Source organism: Tachyglossus aculeatus, chromosome X1 (genome assembly GCF_015852505.1).
Source record: "Tachyglossus aculeatus isolate mTacAcu1 chromosome X1, mTacAcu1.pri, whole genome shotgun sequence".
NCBI lineage: Eukaryota > Metazoa > Chordata > Mammalia > Monotremata > Tachyglossidae > Tachyglossus > Tachyglossus aculeatus.
In genome coordinates, this window is record NC_052101.1 from 97,446,812 (window position 1) to 97,464,983 (window position 18,172).

The 18,172-nt window shown below is 43.1% G+C and overlaps 1 protein-coding gene across 1 annotated transcript in view; it reads left to right on the top strand.

Moving 5' to 3' along the window:
* RAD18 (RAD18 E3 ubiquitin protein ligase) overlaps nt 1-18,172 on the top strand; it is an 84,979-nt gene that overhangs the window by 37,587 nt on the left and 29,220 nt on the right. Inside the window, 1 exon segment of the mRNA XM_038739949.1 lies at nt 9,303-9,438. Coding sequence (XP_038595877.1) covers nt 9,303-9,438 — 136 coding nt within the window.

Below are 18,172 nucleotides of genomic sequence, written 5' to 3' on the forward strand. Positions count from 1 at the left end.
AGCGTTCAATCAGTATGACTGATTGATTGCCACCCAAGGTCCCTGCTCCCCACCTGCTCTGTGCCCACTAGACCAGGGGTAAAATCTGCTCCCGCGTACTCTCGCATCCCTCCATCACTGCCAGATAAGCGCTGTGTAAGTGCCACCTTCTCTCTTGGTCACCGAGGGTCCTTGTTCCCAGCATGTTTCCGGTCCTCTGACTGGGGATAAAAGTTGCCCCCACATGCTCGCGGAATCCCTTGCCCTCGCCAACACTCTGAGCCTGTTGTGAATTTGTTTCTTGTGTGCTAATGTGTCTGTCTCCAATCCCTACATCCCACTTAAACTCTTAGGTTGTGAGGCCCCCAAAGGACAAGGACTATGTCTAATTCCCACCTGTGCATTCTCTCCTGGTGTCTAGTAAAGGGCTCTGTGCACAGTAGTATTACTACTATAATAGACCTCTTGTTTACAAACTCAATGTAGCCATGTCAAAAGTAAACAAGCATTATAGTGTTTGTATATCTTGGAGTGTGTCAGACCTTTCTCATTTACTGAAAATGTACATTATAGGGAAATAGACTTTTTCTATGTGTTTTTTAGGCCAGTATAGCTTAAGGTCATTCTATCTTGGGCTTGAGACTGGATTTAGTGTTTTTCATTTGACTCCTCTATAGTGTTGGTTTTTATGACCCCAGGCAGCAATTTTTTCTTCTGTGCCTGTCATCAGATTTCTGTCTTCACTGGTAAAAAGGCAGCCTTTTACATGAGATTTCAAACTTGAGTTCCTATAGCATTTGGTATGTAAGGTAGCACTCTCTGCTCAATTCTTTGGTCAGCCAGCAATAGACTCTTATAGTCATTGATGTCTTTCCTCCCCTCTCCATATACACACTGCTGCTAAATTCTGGCCTTGTCTCCCCCTCCCCTCTCCAAAACTGTATCACCCTCCTTTGCTGTCAAGGGAATCTTCTCTTTGTTCCTTATGCCTTCTCATGTATTTGGCAAAGATCTCACTCATTGAAAACAGTTCTCCTTCAGGAATCCTCATCAGATTAAATAGTTCAGATGAGGGGCACCTCCTTCCTAAAGTATTGTCACCTTAAAAGCAGTCCCTCAATCCCGTACTTTCTGCATAAAATTGCTGAAGTCATAAAGGAAGAGAAGAAATGGAAAGATTAGTAAAAGCAAGGGAATACAAGTGAATGGCATATTTTGGATTTAGGTGTTAGCATGAGTGGCATTCTGCCTTGGAATGTAAACTCCTAGAAGGTCAGGGTGGATCCCTCAACAGATAATCATGGAGGCGGGGAGAATGTCTTAATATCTCCTATGCACCACCAATGTGTTAAACTTAGGAATATAAATCATGGGGTGTATCAAAGGAATACGCTATATGGGGGCAGGCCTGAAGGTCAACAGTCATCATCATCATCAATGGTATTTATTGAGCACTTATTATGGGCAGAGCCCTGTACTAAGCACTTAGAAGAGTAGAATACAGTATTGTTAATTATTCTGGGAATATAGCAGCATTCCTAGCCAAGCCCTTTGGCTCCCAGAATGATCCCTTGACCTCTGTGGGAGTTACATGGCCTAGCATAATTCTCCTCTGGAATCTGTTTGGTGGAAGCAGAGTCTTCAGGAAGGGATAGAGAGTAGCTCTGGAGGGTGACTGCCCACTGGAGCTGCAAAGGAACAGTTTGCAGGAGTTAATCAGGAAGTTTTGGAATGGAGGGTGGCTATTTTATACTTTGTGCTTTACAAAGAACATCTCTGTGTATCAGTAAAGGGAAAAAAAAGAATTTCATCTTGTAGGGAATCTAGCAAAAAAACAGTGGAAGAAAACTGATGGAAATTAGACTGGAGAGTTGAACAAAGAGGAAGAAGCGAAAACTTCCCAAGGTCTTTGCCCATAAACAGGGGTAGAGAACTTCAATTAAAAGTAGACTGTAAGCTTGTTATGGGCAGGGAACATATCTACTAATTCTGTTGTACTCTCCCAAGTGCTTAGTACAGTGTTCTGCACATAGTAAGTGCTCAACAAATACCATTGATTGGTAAGTCCTATGTCAGGGATTTGAATGTGGTATAAAAAAAAGAAACTAAAGACACTTTCATTCAATCATATTTATTGAGTGCTTAATGTGTGCAGAGCACTGTACTAAGCACTGGGGAGAGTACAATGTAATAATAAACAGACATATTCCCTGCCTACAATGAGTGGAGTTATTGGTCTGTGGAAATGCCTAAACATTTTTAGAAGAAATTCGTCCTAGAGGATTTAATTTGGACAAAATAGGTTCATTACTGTAATGTAAAATTGAGGAGAGGGAATCCATTTTTGAACCAAAGGGTTTTAAATTCTGGCTCCATTTATATTTATGGAAAATTGTTATTTTCTCTGCAGTCCAAACAACAAATAACATAATTTATTACTAAAGGTGATAGGCCATCTTGCATTAAGCAGAAATCTATTTCATTATTCCTGGAGAATGAAAAAGCTATTAGTAATTCTTGCGAATGGAAGGCTCTACTGAAAAATCTCACTACCGTATTTTCTATGGTAACAACACAATAAATAAAAACAACACATTTTATTGCTTAGATTAATAGCTTATCTCGACTGCCAAGACCACAGGCCAGTGCACAAGCTAGAATCATAAGTAGGAAATTGGAAAGACTATTTTAGTGCTTCACATCAATCAATCAGTCAGTGGTATTTAGTGAACATTGTGAGCTGTGTGCAGAGCATAATAGGTATCCTGTAGTCCAGCAGATACTGTTTTTTGTCACTAAAGCAGATTCTAAGCTTTCTGGTCCCAGGTGTCAGTCTGAACACATGCTGTGTTTTTGTTGCCATACTGACTTGGTAAGAGCAGGTTGGGTGGTTTTCTGTGTTTATGGTGGATGCTGTGGCTGCTGCTCTGGAGTCCTGCATTTTCTGTCTTGAGCTGAGGCAAAGGCTAGCAGAGGGGAGCTGCAAAGGTGCAAGTGATGGTGACGGTACTCTAGTATTGAACTATGCTCATGACTGGAGAAGGTACCACCAGCCTCCCTGTCTCACAAACCCATAACTTTGGTGTTATTTCTCATTCAGCCTACATATTCAATCCATCACTTAAATCCTGTCAATTCCACCTCCACAACATCGCTAAAATCCTCCCTTTCCTCTCCATCCAAACTACCATGCTTATTCCATCACTTATCCAGCCTTGATTACAGTATCAGCCTCTTTACTGGCCTCCTAGCCTTTTGTCTCTCCCTACTCCAGTCCATACTTCATTCTGCTGCCCGGATCATTTTTAGAGACATTTTAGAGAAGCAGCGTGGCTCAATGGAAAGGGCACGGGCTTGGGAGTCAGAGGTCATGCGTTCAAATCCTGGCTCTGCCAACTGTCAGCTGTGTGACTTTGGGCATGTCACTTAACTTCTCTGTGCCTCAGTTACCTCATCTGTAAAATGGGGATTAAGACTGTGAGCCCTACGTGGGACAACCTGATCATCTTGTATCCTCCCCAGCGTTTAGAACAGTGCTTTGCACATAGTAAGTGCTTAACAAATGCCATTATTATTATTATTATTATTATTATTATTTTTTTTTTTTTCTACAAAAACTTTCAGGCCATGTTTCCCCACTCCTCAAGAACCACTAGTGGTTGCCATCCACCTCCACATCAAATTCCTCACCATTGGCTTTAAAGCACTCAATCACCTTACCCCCTCCTACTCTTCTACTACAATCCAGCTAGCACACTTCTCTCCTCTAATGCTAACCTTCTCACCATACCTCAATCTTGTCTATCTCGCCGCTGACCCCTTGCCTACATCCTGCTTCTGGCCTGAATTCATTCAATCATATTTGCTGAGCACTTACTGTGTGCAGAGCACTGTACTAAGCGCTTGAATACCCTCCCTCCTCATATCTGATAGACAATTGCTCTCTCCCCACCTTCAAAGCCTTAATGAAGGCACATCTCCAAGAGTCCTTTCCTGACTAAGCCCTCTTTTCCTTTTCTTCAATTCACTTCTGCATTGCCCTGACTTGCTTTCTTTTTTCATTCCCCCTCCCAGCCCCACAGCACTTATGTACATATCTGTAATTTATTTATTTATATTAATGTCTGTCTCCCCCTTTAGACTGTAAACTTGTTGTGAGCGGGGAATGTGTCTGTTCTGTTGTTACATGGTACTCTCCCAAGCACTTAAAACAGTGCTTTGCCCACAGTTAGTGCTCATTACCATTGACTGACTCTGCAGAGCCCAGAGGTTAATAGTGGTATCCTAAGGAATGGTAGTAGAAGCATCATGGTCAGAGCCCTAGTCAGAGGCCAAAATGTCTGGCAGGAGAGCTCTGAGTGTCACCATTTAGCAAATGTGCTAGGGGATTAACCATGCCCGTGATAATAAATTACCATTTCAGTGCCCTATCTGTCAACCAAGTGGATCAAGTTGTCTTTCAAAGATGCTTAGGCACTGGGAGGATCTACTTCATTGCAGATCAGATAAATTTTTACTGTAATTCTGGTTGATAAACCCTAACCCTGGAGGCAACTATTACAGTTTGAAGTGTGTAAATTTAATAAAATGGTTTTATTATTATATGACCTTTTCTCCCAACCCAGTCTTCCCAAGCAAGGCTTATAACCATCCCTCAGTCTTGAGTCTCCTGCCTGTGACTCACTCCTGCCCCCCAGAATACACTCTCCCCTCAGTCATGCCAACTGAGTCTCTCTTTCAGAACCCTTCAGAAAAGCTGTGTCCTCCCTGATTCACTTCCTGATCAGTCCCACCAGCCACCCTAGCAATCATTCATTCAATCATTCATTCATTCAATCGTATTTATTGAGAGCTTACTGTGTACAGAGCACTGTACTAAGCACTTGGGAAGTACAAGTTGGCAACATATAGAGATGATCCCTACCCAACAATGGGCTCACAGTCTAGAAGGGGGAGACAGACAACAGAACAAAGCATGTTGACAGGTGTCAAGTCATCAGAATAAATAGAATTAAAGCTAAATGCACATCATTAACAAAATAAATAGAATAGTAAATATGTACAAGTAAAATAAATAGAGTAATAAATCTATACATACATATATGCAGGTGCTGTGGGAAGGGGAAGGAGGTAGGGTGGGGGATGCGGATGAGGAGAGGAAAAAGGAAGCTCAGTCTGGGAAGGCCTCTTGAAGGAGGTGAGCTCTCAGTAGGGCTTTGAAGGGAGGAAGAGAGCTAGCTTGGAGGATGTGTGGAGGGAGGGCATTCCAGGCCAGGGGGAGGACGTGGGCTGGGGGTCGACGGTGGGACAGGTGAGAATGAGGTACAGTGAGGAAGTTTGTGGCAGAGGAGCAGAGGGTGTGGGCTGGGCTGTAGAAGAGAGAAGGGAGGTGAGGTAGGAGAGGGTGAGGTGATGTAGAGCCTTGAAGCTGAGAGTGAGGAGTTTTTGCTTGATGTGTAGGTTGACAGGCAGCCACTGGAGATTTTTGAGGAGGGGAGTAACATGTCCAGAGTGTTTTTGCACAAAGATGATCCGGGCAGCAGTGTGAAGTATAGACTGAAGTGGGGAGAGACAGGAGGATGGGAGACCACCTTTTGTGTTTATGTGCATTGTTTATCTTTATGCTCATTTGTTATTGAATGACTTAATGTGGTGGTTTTTACAGTGCTTTAAGTATTCTATATTTATCAACTTCTTAGACAATTTTCAGCAGGAAGTTTACCATATAGTTTCTTCAAGTTTTCATTTCTAGATACGACAAATTCTCAGAAAATTAGTTTTTCAAATGAACATTTCCTTCTTGATAGTAGATATAATTTTTGACTCGTTGCTTCTTTGAAACATGCCTCTTTTTCCACACGTCATTGTGAAGTAGAAGAAAGTGCTTCATTTGATTTTTAGGTCACTGTAACAGAAAAACTATATTTGTGGCTTTTATGCATCCCATATTGAATGCATAATTTGTTTCACACAAATTGTTCATTTTGTACAAAATATCATTTTAACTGTATTCAAGCTAATATTTTTCCAAGGTCTCCTCTGTTCACTTTGTGTCTACGCACTCTGGCTTATTCCTGACGCTGCTGCTTCTGTGTATAGTTGAAGGCCGTTGACTCCTTTAAGTCCTTTAGTCCAGCACTGAGGTTGATACAATATAATCAGTTTGGCCACAGGCCATAGCAATGCTGTGAAGACAGAAATGAGTAGAGTAGTGTGAAAGTACTGGGGGGTTAAAGGCCTGTGTATATCCATAGTGGCATGTCAGGTTGAAGTAGTTAAATAATTGAAAGAAAGTGCTGAGGATGGGTATAGACACCTAAGTGACTTGGGTGTAGAATGTTGGGAATTAATGAGGGAAGGTTTCTTAGAGGAATGGATTTAATCAAGGTGGGCATTGAAGGTATAGCTGTAGCCTGGCCTTTTTGAAACTGGGGAGGGAGTTCCAGAGGATGATGTGAGCTTAAGGATCTGAAGTGCAGAGCCAAAAGTGAGGTGCAGTTAGCAGGTGAGCTTGGGAGGAGTGGAGAATGCACGCTGGGGAATGGTGGATGGAAAGAACCATTAATGTAATATAGGGCAAGCTGGTATAGAGACTAGAAGCCAATTTGGATGGAAATGTTTAACCACTGGAGGAATTTGAGGAGTTTGGAGACGTGCCAAGCAACAATTTAAAAATGATGATCTGGGCAGCAGCGTGTAATATAGACAGAAGGGGTGGAGGAAATGGAAACTGTGCTTAGTGAGGAGGCTGACACAATAGTCTAATCATGAGATGACAAGATGTTGAACCAGGATGATGGTGATTTTGGGAGAAGGGAAAGGAGTGGATCTGGGAAAAGTGGCAGAACTACTGCTAAAATTTAGCTTTTGATAGAGTGTCAGAACTGAACAGGAGGTTGTCACCAAGATTGTGTGGGTGTCTGCGCTAGGGAGGAATGTGGTGTTAATCATAGAGTTGGAAAAGGTGGTGAGGGTTTAGGAGGGAAAATTGAATTTTTTTTTGGTATTTGTTTTAACAAATACTATGTGCCAGGCGCTGTTCTAAGTGGTAGGGCAGATACAAGGTAATCAGGTTAGAGACAATCTCTGTCCCAAATGGGGCTCACAATCTTGATCCCCATTTTATAGATGAGGGAACTGAGGCCGGAGAAGTGAAGTGACTTGCCCAAGGTCACACAGCAGACATGTGGCAGAGCCAGGACTAGAACCCATGTCATTCAATCATTTGCACACTTACTGTGTGCAGAGCATTGTACTAAGTACTTGGGAGAGTACAATATAATGATAAACAATAAACAATAGAGAAGCAGTGTGGCTCAGTGGAAAGAACCCGGGCTTGGGAATCAGAGGTCATGGGTTCTAATCCCAGCTCCACCATTTGTCAGCTGTGTGACTTTGGGCAAGTCATTTCACTTCTCTGAGCCTCAGTTCCCTCATCTGTAAAATGGGAATTAAGACTGTGAGCCCCACGTGGGACAATCTGATCATCTTGCATTCCCCCCAGCGCTTAGAACAGTGCTTTGCACATAGTAAGTGCTTAACAAATGCCATCAATATTAATAAACAGATACATTCCCTGCCCACAATGAGCTTACAGTCTAGAGGGGGAGATAGACATGAATATAAATTAAATGAATTACAGATATGTACATACGTGCTGTGGGGCTGGGAGCAGGGATAAATAAAAGGGAGCAAGTCAGAGTGATGCAGATGGAAGTGGGAGAAGAGGAAAAGAGGATTTAGCCAGAGAAGGCCTCTTGGAGGAGATGAGTCTTCAATAATGCTTTGAAGAGGGGGAGAATCATTGTCAGATTTGAGGAGGGAGGGCCTTCCAGGCCAGAGGCAGGATGTGGGTGAGGGGTCAGTGACAAGATAGATGAGGTTGTTACAATGAGAAGGTTGGCATTAGAGAAGTGAAGTGTGCAGGCTGGGTAGTAGTAAGAGAGTGGCGAGGTGGGAGGGGACAAGCTGATAGAGTGGCTTTAAAGCCAATGCTGAGGAGTTTTTGGTGCGGAGGTGGATGGGAAACCACTGGGGTTTCTTGAGAAGTGGGGAAACGTGTCCTGAACATTCTTTGTAGAAAAGTGATCTGGAGAGCAGAGTGAAATATGGACTGGAGTTGGAAGAGACAGGAGGCTGGGAGGTAAGCAAGAAGGTTGATAGAGTAGTCAAGATGGAATAGAATAAATGATTGTAGCCTGCATCCACAGGCTTTCTATCTATATGCAGAGGCAGCAGCATTTGTAAACCCCTGCTCTTCCAAGTGAATCCCAGAGTTATTGAGCTTCTTGATGTAGCAGGAGAGTGGGGAGCTAGGAGTTGACTGAAAGCTCCTTGTGGGTGTACTTCCCAAGTGCTTAGTACAGTGCTCTGCACACAGTAAGCACTCAATGAATACGATTGAATAAATGAATGAATCTACCAACTCTCTTGAACTTTCCCAAGTGCTGAGTACACTGCTCTGCACCCAAGAAGCACTCAACCATTGTTTGATTGATAGGTAATGGGGTAGGACTTATATATACCAAGCATCCACAATGTGCTAGGGACTGTATGGAATTTATAGGCTACATGGGCCTTGAGCTTGTATCCGGTTTCCTCAATCTCCCATCTTGTCTTAGTATATAAGTGGTTAAGCTTTCCTAGGTCGTGTAACTGGTACACTTGCAGTCTTCACAGATATCTACATGGCCCAAGGCTTGTAACTGAGCAGTAGTTTGTAAAACTGATTTAATATATATTTATCTGTTAAATCCCGGTTTGAGGTGAATGGCAGATCCTACTTAAATGAATTTAGGAAAAGCTTGAAATCGATTTCCCATCACACCTTCACTGATGAAAAATCATGTCCTTTATTCTATTTTGGGGTTAGAAGAAGGTTGAGACTATTGCCATTTTTGGTCAGGTTTTTTCATTTTCATTTCCCATTGTTCTCTTGCCTGTGGAATGCATTCAGCAGAAAGTGATCCCAGAATATTTAAAAATTCCTCTGGAATGTCATGATTACAAAGGTTCCATTAACAGAATAATGTCCTTGTATTTTTAAGGGCTAATTTAATAATTTAGATGAATTGCACATTGATCCTGTACTAACAACACGTTAGACTTTGCAGATAAATGGTAGCATGGTAATCTCCAATTACTCAATTTTACCTACTGAAATTGGATTGGAGTTAAGGTAAAGAGACAAGAGACTTCTGGTTAACTATTAAAAGTGATCAAAGAGAGAACAATTATGTACTTTGGAAGCAACAAAATCATAAAACAAAGTTGCAGAAATTACATTAAAAAAACTGCTTTATATCATCATGTTCTCCCTCTAGAAGAAGAAGACAGTGAAATGCCAGATGGAGACTGGACCAGTTCTAAAAACCACCTGGCCAAAATAGAGGCAGAACGTGTCCCCTGCACTTCACCCGAAATGCCTGCCATGACCTACCCATTAAATTCAAGAAGTAGGTGAGTGTTCTGCCTGAGGTATCTATTTTCAGAAAGCACTTTGAGTAGAGGAGAGCGCAACTGAGCCTGCTGCTTCCTAGACTTGCTGGCACAGTATATACCAAACCTCCTTCTGAATTAGCTTATGGGGAGGGAAATTGAAAGCATACAACTAAAGGAGGGGAAATACCCATTTTATCTGAAGCCCAGTAAGGCAAAGGCATATTATCGATCAGTGCTTATTTCTTACGGATGAGGTAACCGTGCCACAAAGAAGCTAAACAACTTGCCCAGGGTCTCACCCAGCAGACAAGTGGTGGAGCTGGGATTAGAACCCAGGTCTTCTGACTCCCAGGCCCATGCTCTTTCCACTAGGCCACGGTGCTACTCCTTGTCTTCAAGGAGATTACAGTCTAGTTGGGAAGACAGAAATTAGAATAAGCACAGGTAGGGGAAGCAGCTGAGTATAAAGATATGTGCATAAGTTCTGGTGGTGAGGGGGTGGAGCTCGTTTTGGGCAGGGAATGTGTCTGTTGTTATGTTGTTCTCTCCCAAGCCCTTATTACAGTACTTTGCACACAGTAAACACTCAATAAATATGATTGAATGAATGAATGAAAGGGTACAGACTCAAGTTCATAGGCAATGCAGGGGGGAGGGGGGAAAAGGTAGGCCGATGGGAGGGTCCTCAGAGAAGGCTTCCTGGAGAAGATGCAGTTTCAATAGGGCTATGAAGATAGTAATCATAATTATGGTATTTGTTAAGTATTTACTTTGTGGCAAGCACTGTTCTAAGTGCTGGGGTAGATACAAGGTAATCAGGTTTCCCCCCTTCTAGACTGTGAGCCTGTTGTTGAGTAGGGATTGTCTCTATTTGTTGCCGAATTGTACTTTCCAAGTGCTTAATACAGTGCTCTGCACACAGTAAGCGCTCAATAAATGTGATTGAATGAATGAATGAATGAATAGTGTGAGAGGCATCAGATTAGATGGGACAGAGAGAGCCGATTGAGTGTCTTAAAGCGGATGGTAGGGATTTTGTTTGTTGAGGAGATGAATGATCAAATGTTGGAGGTTTGTGAGTTGGGAGATGTGCACAAGATGGTTTTTAAAAATAATAATGGTGATATTTGTTAAGCAGCATGGAGGAATAGAGCACAGGCCTGAGAGTCAGAAGGTCATGGGTTCTAATCCCAGCTCTGCCACTTGTCTGTTTTGTGACCTTGGGCGAGTCACTTCACTTTTGTGTCTCAGTTACCTCATCTGTAAACTAGGGATTGAAACTGTGAGCCCCATGTGGGACAGGGACTGTGTCCAAACTGATATGCTTGTATCCTCCCAGCGCTTAGTATTGACACACAATAAGAACTTAAAAATACCACTCTTATTATCATTATTATTATTATGCACTTACTATACTAAACTCTGGCATAGAGCCAAGATAATCAAGTTGGACTCAATCTCTATCCCACATGGAGCTCACAGTGTAAGTGGGAGGGGAGAACACATATTGAATCTTAGAACAGTGCTCAGTGCTTAGAACAGTGCTTGGCACATAGTAAGCACTTAACAAAAAATGTCATCATCATCCATTTTACAGATGAGGAAATTGAGGAACAAAGTAGTGAAAAGTATCTTGTACCAAATGATGCAGGCAGCAGGTTGAAGTATGGGCTGCAGATGGGAGAAGGTGGAGGCAGGGAGGTCAGGCAGGAGCCTATGTATAAGCATGTGGAGAACATTCAAAGTAAATGGAAGAATTTGATTTTGCGAAAAAAAGTGAGTTGTCATTATGTCATGGAAAACTTTGAGGATTGGAGCAAAAAAGAGGGGACTACCCCACCAGCCTGGAAATATCTCTGTGCAAATTCTAGGAATTTGGGCAATAGAAAGTACTAGAGGTTTTGGCCCAGGACTGCAATTATGATTTGAATTGGTATAATGTGGATGTATTTGTATTGCATATATGAAGAAAGGTTCATAAATTTCTGAGGGGGGTAAGAGATGCAATGGTATCTGGGCTTTGTTGAAGCTGTTGACTCACATTCTAATCAATTAGCTAAAAGAAATCATCTGAATCATATACCCTTCTGATGGTGAGGGTGGTTAAGTACTGAAACTGGCTATCTAGGGAGGTTAGGAAATCTGTCTCTGGAGATCTTTAATAACTAACATGGTCTGAGTTGGGTTTTCCTTTCTTCCTTTGTGTGTCTCTGCTGATGTCATTGCTTATGGTTCCCAATTCATTCATTCATTCAATCATATTTATTGAGCACTTACTGTGTGCAGAGCACTGTACTAAGCGCTTGGAAAGTACAATTCAGCAACAGAGACAATCCCTGCCTACAACAGGCTCACAGTCTAGAAGGGGGGAGACAGACAGCAAAACAAGTAAACAGGCATCAATCTCTAAGGAAAGGGGAAGCAGGGATGGGGGTTCCATCTGGATTGAGGAGTCGGAACTCCTGGAGGATCCCAAATGGGCTTCTTTGGCTTCCCCCCTGCTCCATGATAGCAGTGGTAGTAGTCATAAAAGTAGTAGTAGCAGCATTTATTGAGCATCAGGTGCATGTACTAGGTGCTTGGGAAGAACAGAAGAACGAAGTGACACATTCCCTGCCCACAGGAAGCATACATTCTTGATTTCCACCTGGTTGAAGGTCTTGCCGTTGTACACGCCGACCATGCTTCCCACCATCTCAGGCAACATGATCATGTTCCGCAAGTGGGTCTTCACCACCTAGGGTTTCTCCATGCGTTGTGGCCGGGGGGGGGGGGGGGGGGGGGGGGGGCGCTTCCTTCTTTGTCTTGAGCAGGCATTTTAAGAGCGAGTGCTGCTTGAGGTGCAGGCCTCTGTTTAGCTAACGCCTCTGGAGGGCGCTGTACAGCTGCATCAGTTGTTCGTAGGACGTGTCAAATCTCAATCAATCAATCAATCATATTTATTGAGCGCTTACTGTGTGCAGAGCACTGTACTAAGTGCTTGGGAAGTACAAGTTGGCAACATATAGAGACAGTCCCTACCCAACAGTGGGCTCACAGTCTAGAAGGGGGAGACAGAGAACAAAACCAAACATATTAACAAAATAAAATAAATAGAATAGATATGTACAAGTAAAATAAATAAATAAATGGAGTAATAAATACGTACAAACATATATACATATATACAGGTGCTGTGGGGAAGGGAAGGAGGTAAGACGGGGGGATGGAGAGGGGGGCGAGGGGGAGAGGAAGGAGGGGGCTCAGTCTGGGAAGGCCTCCTGGAGGAGGTGAGCTCTCAGTAGGGCCTTGAAGGGAAGAAGAGAGCTAGCTTGGCGGATGTTGGGAGGGAGGGCATTCCAGGCCAGGGGGATGACGTGGGCCTGGGGTTGACGGTGGGACAGGTGAGAACGAGGCACGGTGAGGAGATTAGCGGCAGAGGAGCGGAGGGTGCGGGCTGGGCTGAAGAAAGAGAGAAGGGAGGTGAGGTAGGAGGGGGCGAGGTGATGGAGAGCCTTGAAGCCGAGGGTGAGGAGTTTCTGCCTGATGCGCAGATTGATTGGTAGCCACTGGAGATTTTTGAGGAGGGGAGTAACGTGCCCAGAGCGTTTCTGGACAAAGACAATCCAGGCAGCAGCATAAAGTATGGATTGAAGTGGCGAGAGACACGAGGATGGGAGATCGGAGAGGAGGCTGATGCAGTAGTCTAGACGGGATAGGATGAGAGCTTGAACGAGCAGGGTAGCGGTTTGGTTTGAGAGGAAAGTGTGGATCTTGGCAATTTTGCAGAGCTGAGACCGGCAGGTTTTGGTGATGGCTTGGATGTGAGGGGTGAATGAGAGGGCGGAGTCGAGGATGACACCAAGGTGGCGGGCTTGTGAGACGGGAAGGATGGTAGTGCTATCAACAGTGATGGGAAAGTCAGGGAGAGGGCAGGGTTTGGGAGGGAAGACGAGGAGCTCAGTCTTGGACATGTTGAGTTTTAGGTGGCGGGCAGACATCCAGATGGAGATGTCCTGAAGGCAGGAAGAGATGCGAGCCTGGAGGGAGGGGGAGAGAGCAGGGGCAGAGATGTAGATTTGGGTGTCATCAGCGTAGAGAAGATAGTTGAAGCCTTGGGAGCGAATGAGGTCACCAAGGGAGTGAGTGTAGATCGAGAACAGAAGAGGACCAAGAACTGAAACTTGGGGAACCCCCAAAGTAAGGGGATGGGAGGGGGAGGTCCAGAAGCTTGTCCAGATCCATGCCCCAGTAGGTGTATGTTGCTGGGTGTCATTTCACTGACTTCCAGATTAACCTATGCAGAAGCTATTAGGGATGCCTGGGAATAGCACCAGCTCCTTGTGGGCAGGGAAAGTGTCTACCAACTCTGTTGTTTCCTTTCATGCGCTTAGTACTGTGCTCTCCACACAGTGATCACTCAAATACCATTGACTGATTGACCTGTGACAGGAAAAACCCTAAGTCCAATTCATTTTAGGGTGATCAGCCAAGGGAAGGGTATCATCGTAGGCCATTTTTGACACTTTGCACCAGAGACAGTGCTGCCCCACCAGTATTCATCTTAATGTTCAGCTTGTCAGAGTGGTTATTTATAGAATTTTGTCTAATTTAAATTTGAATGTTGAAATTGAAGTTTGTAATGTAAATATTACCAACCCAACGTAGAGAAATTGGGCAGACATCTTTTCAGTGTGAAGTATAGGCAATTGGATATATTGTATTTTATCTCTTTTGGAAACAATGAATGTTTTCTAGTATAATTTAATATATTCTCAATTTGTAAAGAGTAGAAATCAATTTATTTTTCATTTGGTGATATAAAATTATATTGCCATTTTAAGGCAGAATACATTCTTATTAAAAATAGTTGAAAATTTATTCTAGTTTTAATGACATAGAGCAGAAAAGAAACATACACTTTCAAAGAATAATCCTACCCGTACAAAATCCATTAACTGTATCACTTTTCAATTGCAGATATTGTGAAACTATTTTGTTACTAGCTTATTCCCTTTCTCTTAGATAAGTGCCTTTTTTAGGATCTGAATTTTCCAAGCCTTTTATTTGCCATCTGTTGCAGTGTCAAAAGTAAAAACAATGATGATGTACAAACTGATAAGAATATTAGGTATTAATAAAACCTCATCATGTGATGGGTGATTTCCGGGCATTAGAAAGGCCTTCCCAGACTTCTGTAAATGAACTCATTGTTTTAGTTAAGCAGGAAAAGAAAGCTTTTGTTTTGTAGGTTTGGCAACATAGAACATTGTCTTATTGATAGCTAAACCCTGAGAAAAGGTGCTTTTGATTGTGGTTGCCGAGAGGAAAGCTTGTGTTTTTGAAGAGAAAAGATGAAAAACAGCCTTCTTCTTCCTTGGAAAAGCTGTTGCCATCATTATGACAAGCAAGCATCCTGACAATCAGGAGGGGTTAAAAATTACCAGTGTCTTAAGACAAATGAATTTTAATTATAAAAAGAATGATAATTAAAGTATCTGAAGAGAAACCTGATTTGCTTTTTTTTTTTAAAAGAAAAGATTGAGACACAAAACCCTTTTCAGGTGCTTCCGAAAAAAGGTTAACAAAAGATATAGTCAAGAGCCTTCAAAGAATGGTAAGAACAATTTCAATGTAATTTATATTTATTGAGAGGTACACTAGGCACTCTTCTGGATTCTTTGACAAAAGGGATAATTAAAAGTTGACTACTGGATAGGTTTGTTTTGAATATGTTCTTACCTTAACTCTTGAAAGGAATATTTAGAACATATACTTTCTTCCATGGGAGAAAAGTGTGTGTGTGTGTGTGTGTGTGTGTGTGTGTGTGTGTGTGTGTGTGTGTGTATGCATGCATCTCAAAATCACAAAATAAATGATAACTTGGGTATCTGAGGAATACTTAGATTTCAGAGACTAAATAAATCTAGTCTAAACCTATACTGTAAACTGGAGAAAGATGGGAAGAAAATTTAAAAATATTCCTTTGTGGCACTTCTAAGGACTAAACAGGACAAATTTTAGCAAAAGCAAATAAACATTTAGTCTGCAAAATCTCTCCTATGCTTAAAATTAATTTCCACCTTGTTGATACATCAGGAAAATTAATTACTTTGTAGCTTGTTTATCAATGAAGAAAAACTGTCATCAAGTCACATAAACCAAGAGAATCTTCTCTAGGAAGGTCAGCATGGCGGCTGATGCAGTAGTCAAGGTGGAAGACGATAAATGCTTGGATTAACATGGTAACACCCTGGTCTGGGAAAGAGGCATCGAGTTCACATAAGGTAGCTTGGCAGTGGCCCTTTCCCAAACCAGGGTGCTGTGGATCAGTGGTGTGCCATAGGATCTCGAGGTTGACAGTTAACAGTCAGTAGCATTTACACTGATTGAAGCACTGTGCCAAATGCTGCAGAGAATCTGTGGGCATTGCACAGACGTGGTCCATTTTTTGTTTGTAGTGGTGATTTCATTGTGTTGCTGTAAAAGTAATTTCTTCATGTGTTGACAGACTAACGAGGCGTCATAGAGCGTCATTGATCTCATTCAACTCACATAATCTGTCACTAAATCTTATCAGTTCAACCTTCACAATATCTCCAAAATCCACCAATTCCTCTCCATCTAACCTGCTACCACATTAATGCACTTATCCTATCCCACCTTGACTACTGCATCAGCATCTCCCCAGTCCAGTCCATAATTCACTGCCACCCAGATCATTTTTCTCCAAAACCATTCAGTCCCTGTTTCCCCACTACTCAAAAACTTCCAAAGTCAACCTCAATCTGTACCTGTACCTCAGTCTCACCTGCCTTGCCGTGGCCCTCTTGCCCATGTCCTGCCTCTAGCCTGGAACTTCCCCCCTCTTCCAATCCAACAGATGGTCCCTCTTCCTACCCTCAGTTGAATCATCTTTAAACTCAAAGGGCAGCTCTTGCTCTGTTTTTGTCCCCCTATTCACATATATAGAGAGTGACATATATGATATAGTCATATATATGTGTACTCAGACTTCATTGGATATCTTAAGGATAGCTCTCCGTTCTTTTCAAACTTTCAACCGAAGGAGCTCAACAAGCAACTCACTGATGATGCCTGTTGAAAATAATAATAATAATAATAATAATAATAATAATGACATTTATTAAGCGCTTACTAAGTGCAAAGCACTGTTCTAAGCGCTGGGGAGGTTACAAGGTGATCAGGTTGTCCCATGGGGGTTCACAGTCTTCATCCCCATTTTACAACTGAGGTAACTGAGGCACAGAGAAGTTAAGTGACTTGCCCAAAGTCACACAGCTGACAATTGGTGGAGCAGGCATTTGAACCCATGACCTCTGACTACAAAGCCCGTGCTCTTTCCACTGAGCCATGAATCTAGCTCTCTTCCTCCCTTCAAAGCCCTACTGAGAGCTCACCTCCTCCAGGAGGCCTTCCCTGACTGAGCTCCCCCTTTTTTCTCTCCTCTTCCTTCTCCCCTCCCCATAGCCCCCTCCCTCCCTCTGCCCTACCCCTCCCCAAAGCACTTGTATATATATGTACATATTTATTACTATATTATTTTTATTTGTACATATTTACTATATTTTATTAATGATATATATATAGCTATAATTCTATTTATTCTGATGGTATTGACACCTATCTACTTGTTTTTTTTTTGTCTGTCTCCCCCCTACTAGACTGTGAGCCCGTTGTTGGGTAGGGACCATGTCTATATGTTGCCGATTTGTACTTACCAAGCACTTAATCAATCAATCAATCAATCGTATTTATTGAGTGCTTACTATGTGCAGAGCACTGTACTAAGCGCTTGGGAAGTACAAATTGGCAACACATAGAGACAGTCCCTACCCAACAGTGGGCTCACAGTCTAAAAGGGGGAGACAGAGAACAGAACCAAACATACCAACAAAATAAAATAAATAGGATAGAAATGTACAAGTAAAATAAATAAATAAATAAATAAATAAATAAATAGAGTAATAAATATGTACAACCATATATACATATATACAGGTGCTGTGGGGAAGGGAAGGAGGTAAGATGGGGGGATGGAGAGGGGGACGAGGGGGAGAGGAAGGAAGGGGCTCAGTCTGGGAAGGCCTCCTGGAGGAGGTGAGCTCTCAGCAGGGCCTTGAAGGGAGGAAGAGAGCTAGCTTGGCGGAGGGGCAGAGGGAGGGCATTCCAGGCCCGGGGGATGACGTGGGCCGGGGGTCGACGGCGGGACAGGCGAGAACGAGGTACAGTGAGGAGATTAGCGGTGGAGGAGCGGAGGTTGCGGGCTGGGCAGTAGAGGAGAGAAGGGAGGTGAGGTAGGAGGGGGCGAGGTGATGGAGAGCCTTGAAGCCCAGGGTGAGGAGTTTCTGCCTGATGAGCAGATTGATTGGTAGCCACTGGAGATTTTTGAGGAGGGGAGTAATATGCCCAGAGCGTTTCTGGACAAAGATAATCCGGGCAGCAGCATGAAGTATGGATTGAAGTGGAGAGAGACACGAGGATGGGAGATCAGAGAGAAGGCTGGTGCAGTAGTCCAGACGGGATAGGATGAGAGCTTGAATGAGCAGGGTAGCAGTTTGGATGGAGAGGAAAGGGCGGATCTTGGCAATGTTGCGGAGCTGAGACCGGCAGGTTTTGGTGACGGCTTGGATGTGAGGGGTGAATGAGAGAGCGGAGTCGAGGATGACACCAAGGTTGCGGGCTTGTGAGACGGGAAGGATGGTAGTGCCGTCAACAGAGATGGGAAAGTCAGGGAGAGGACAAGGTTTGG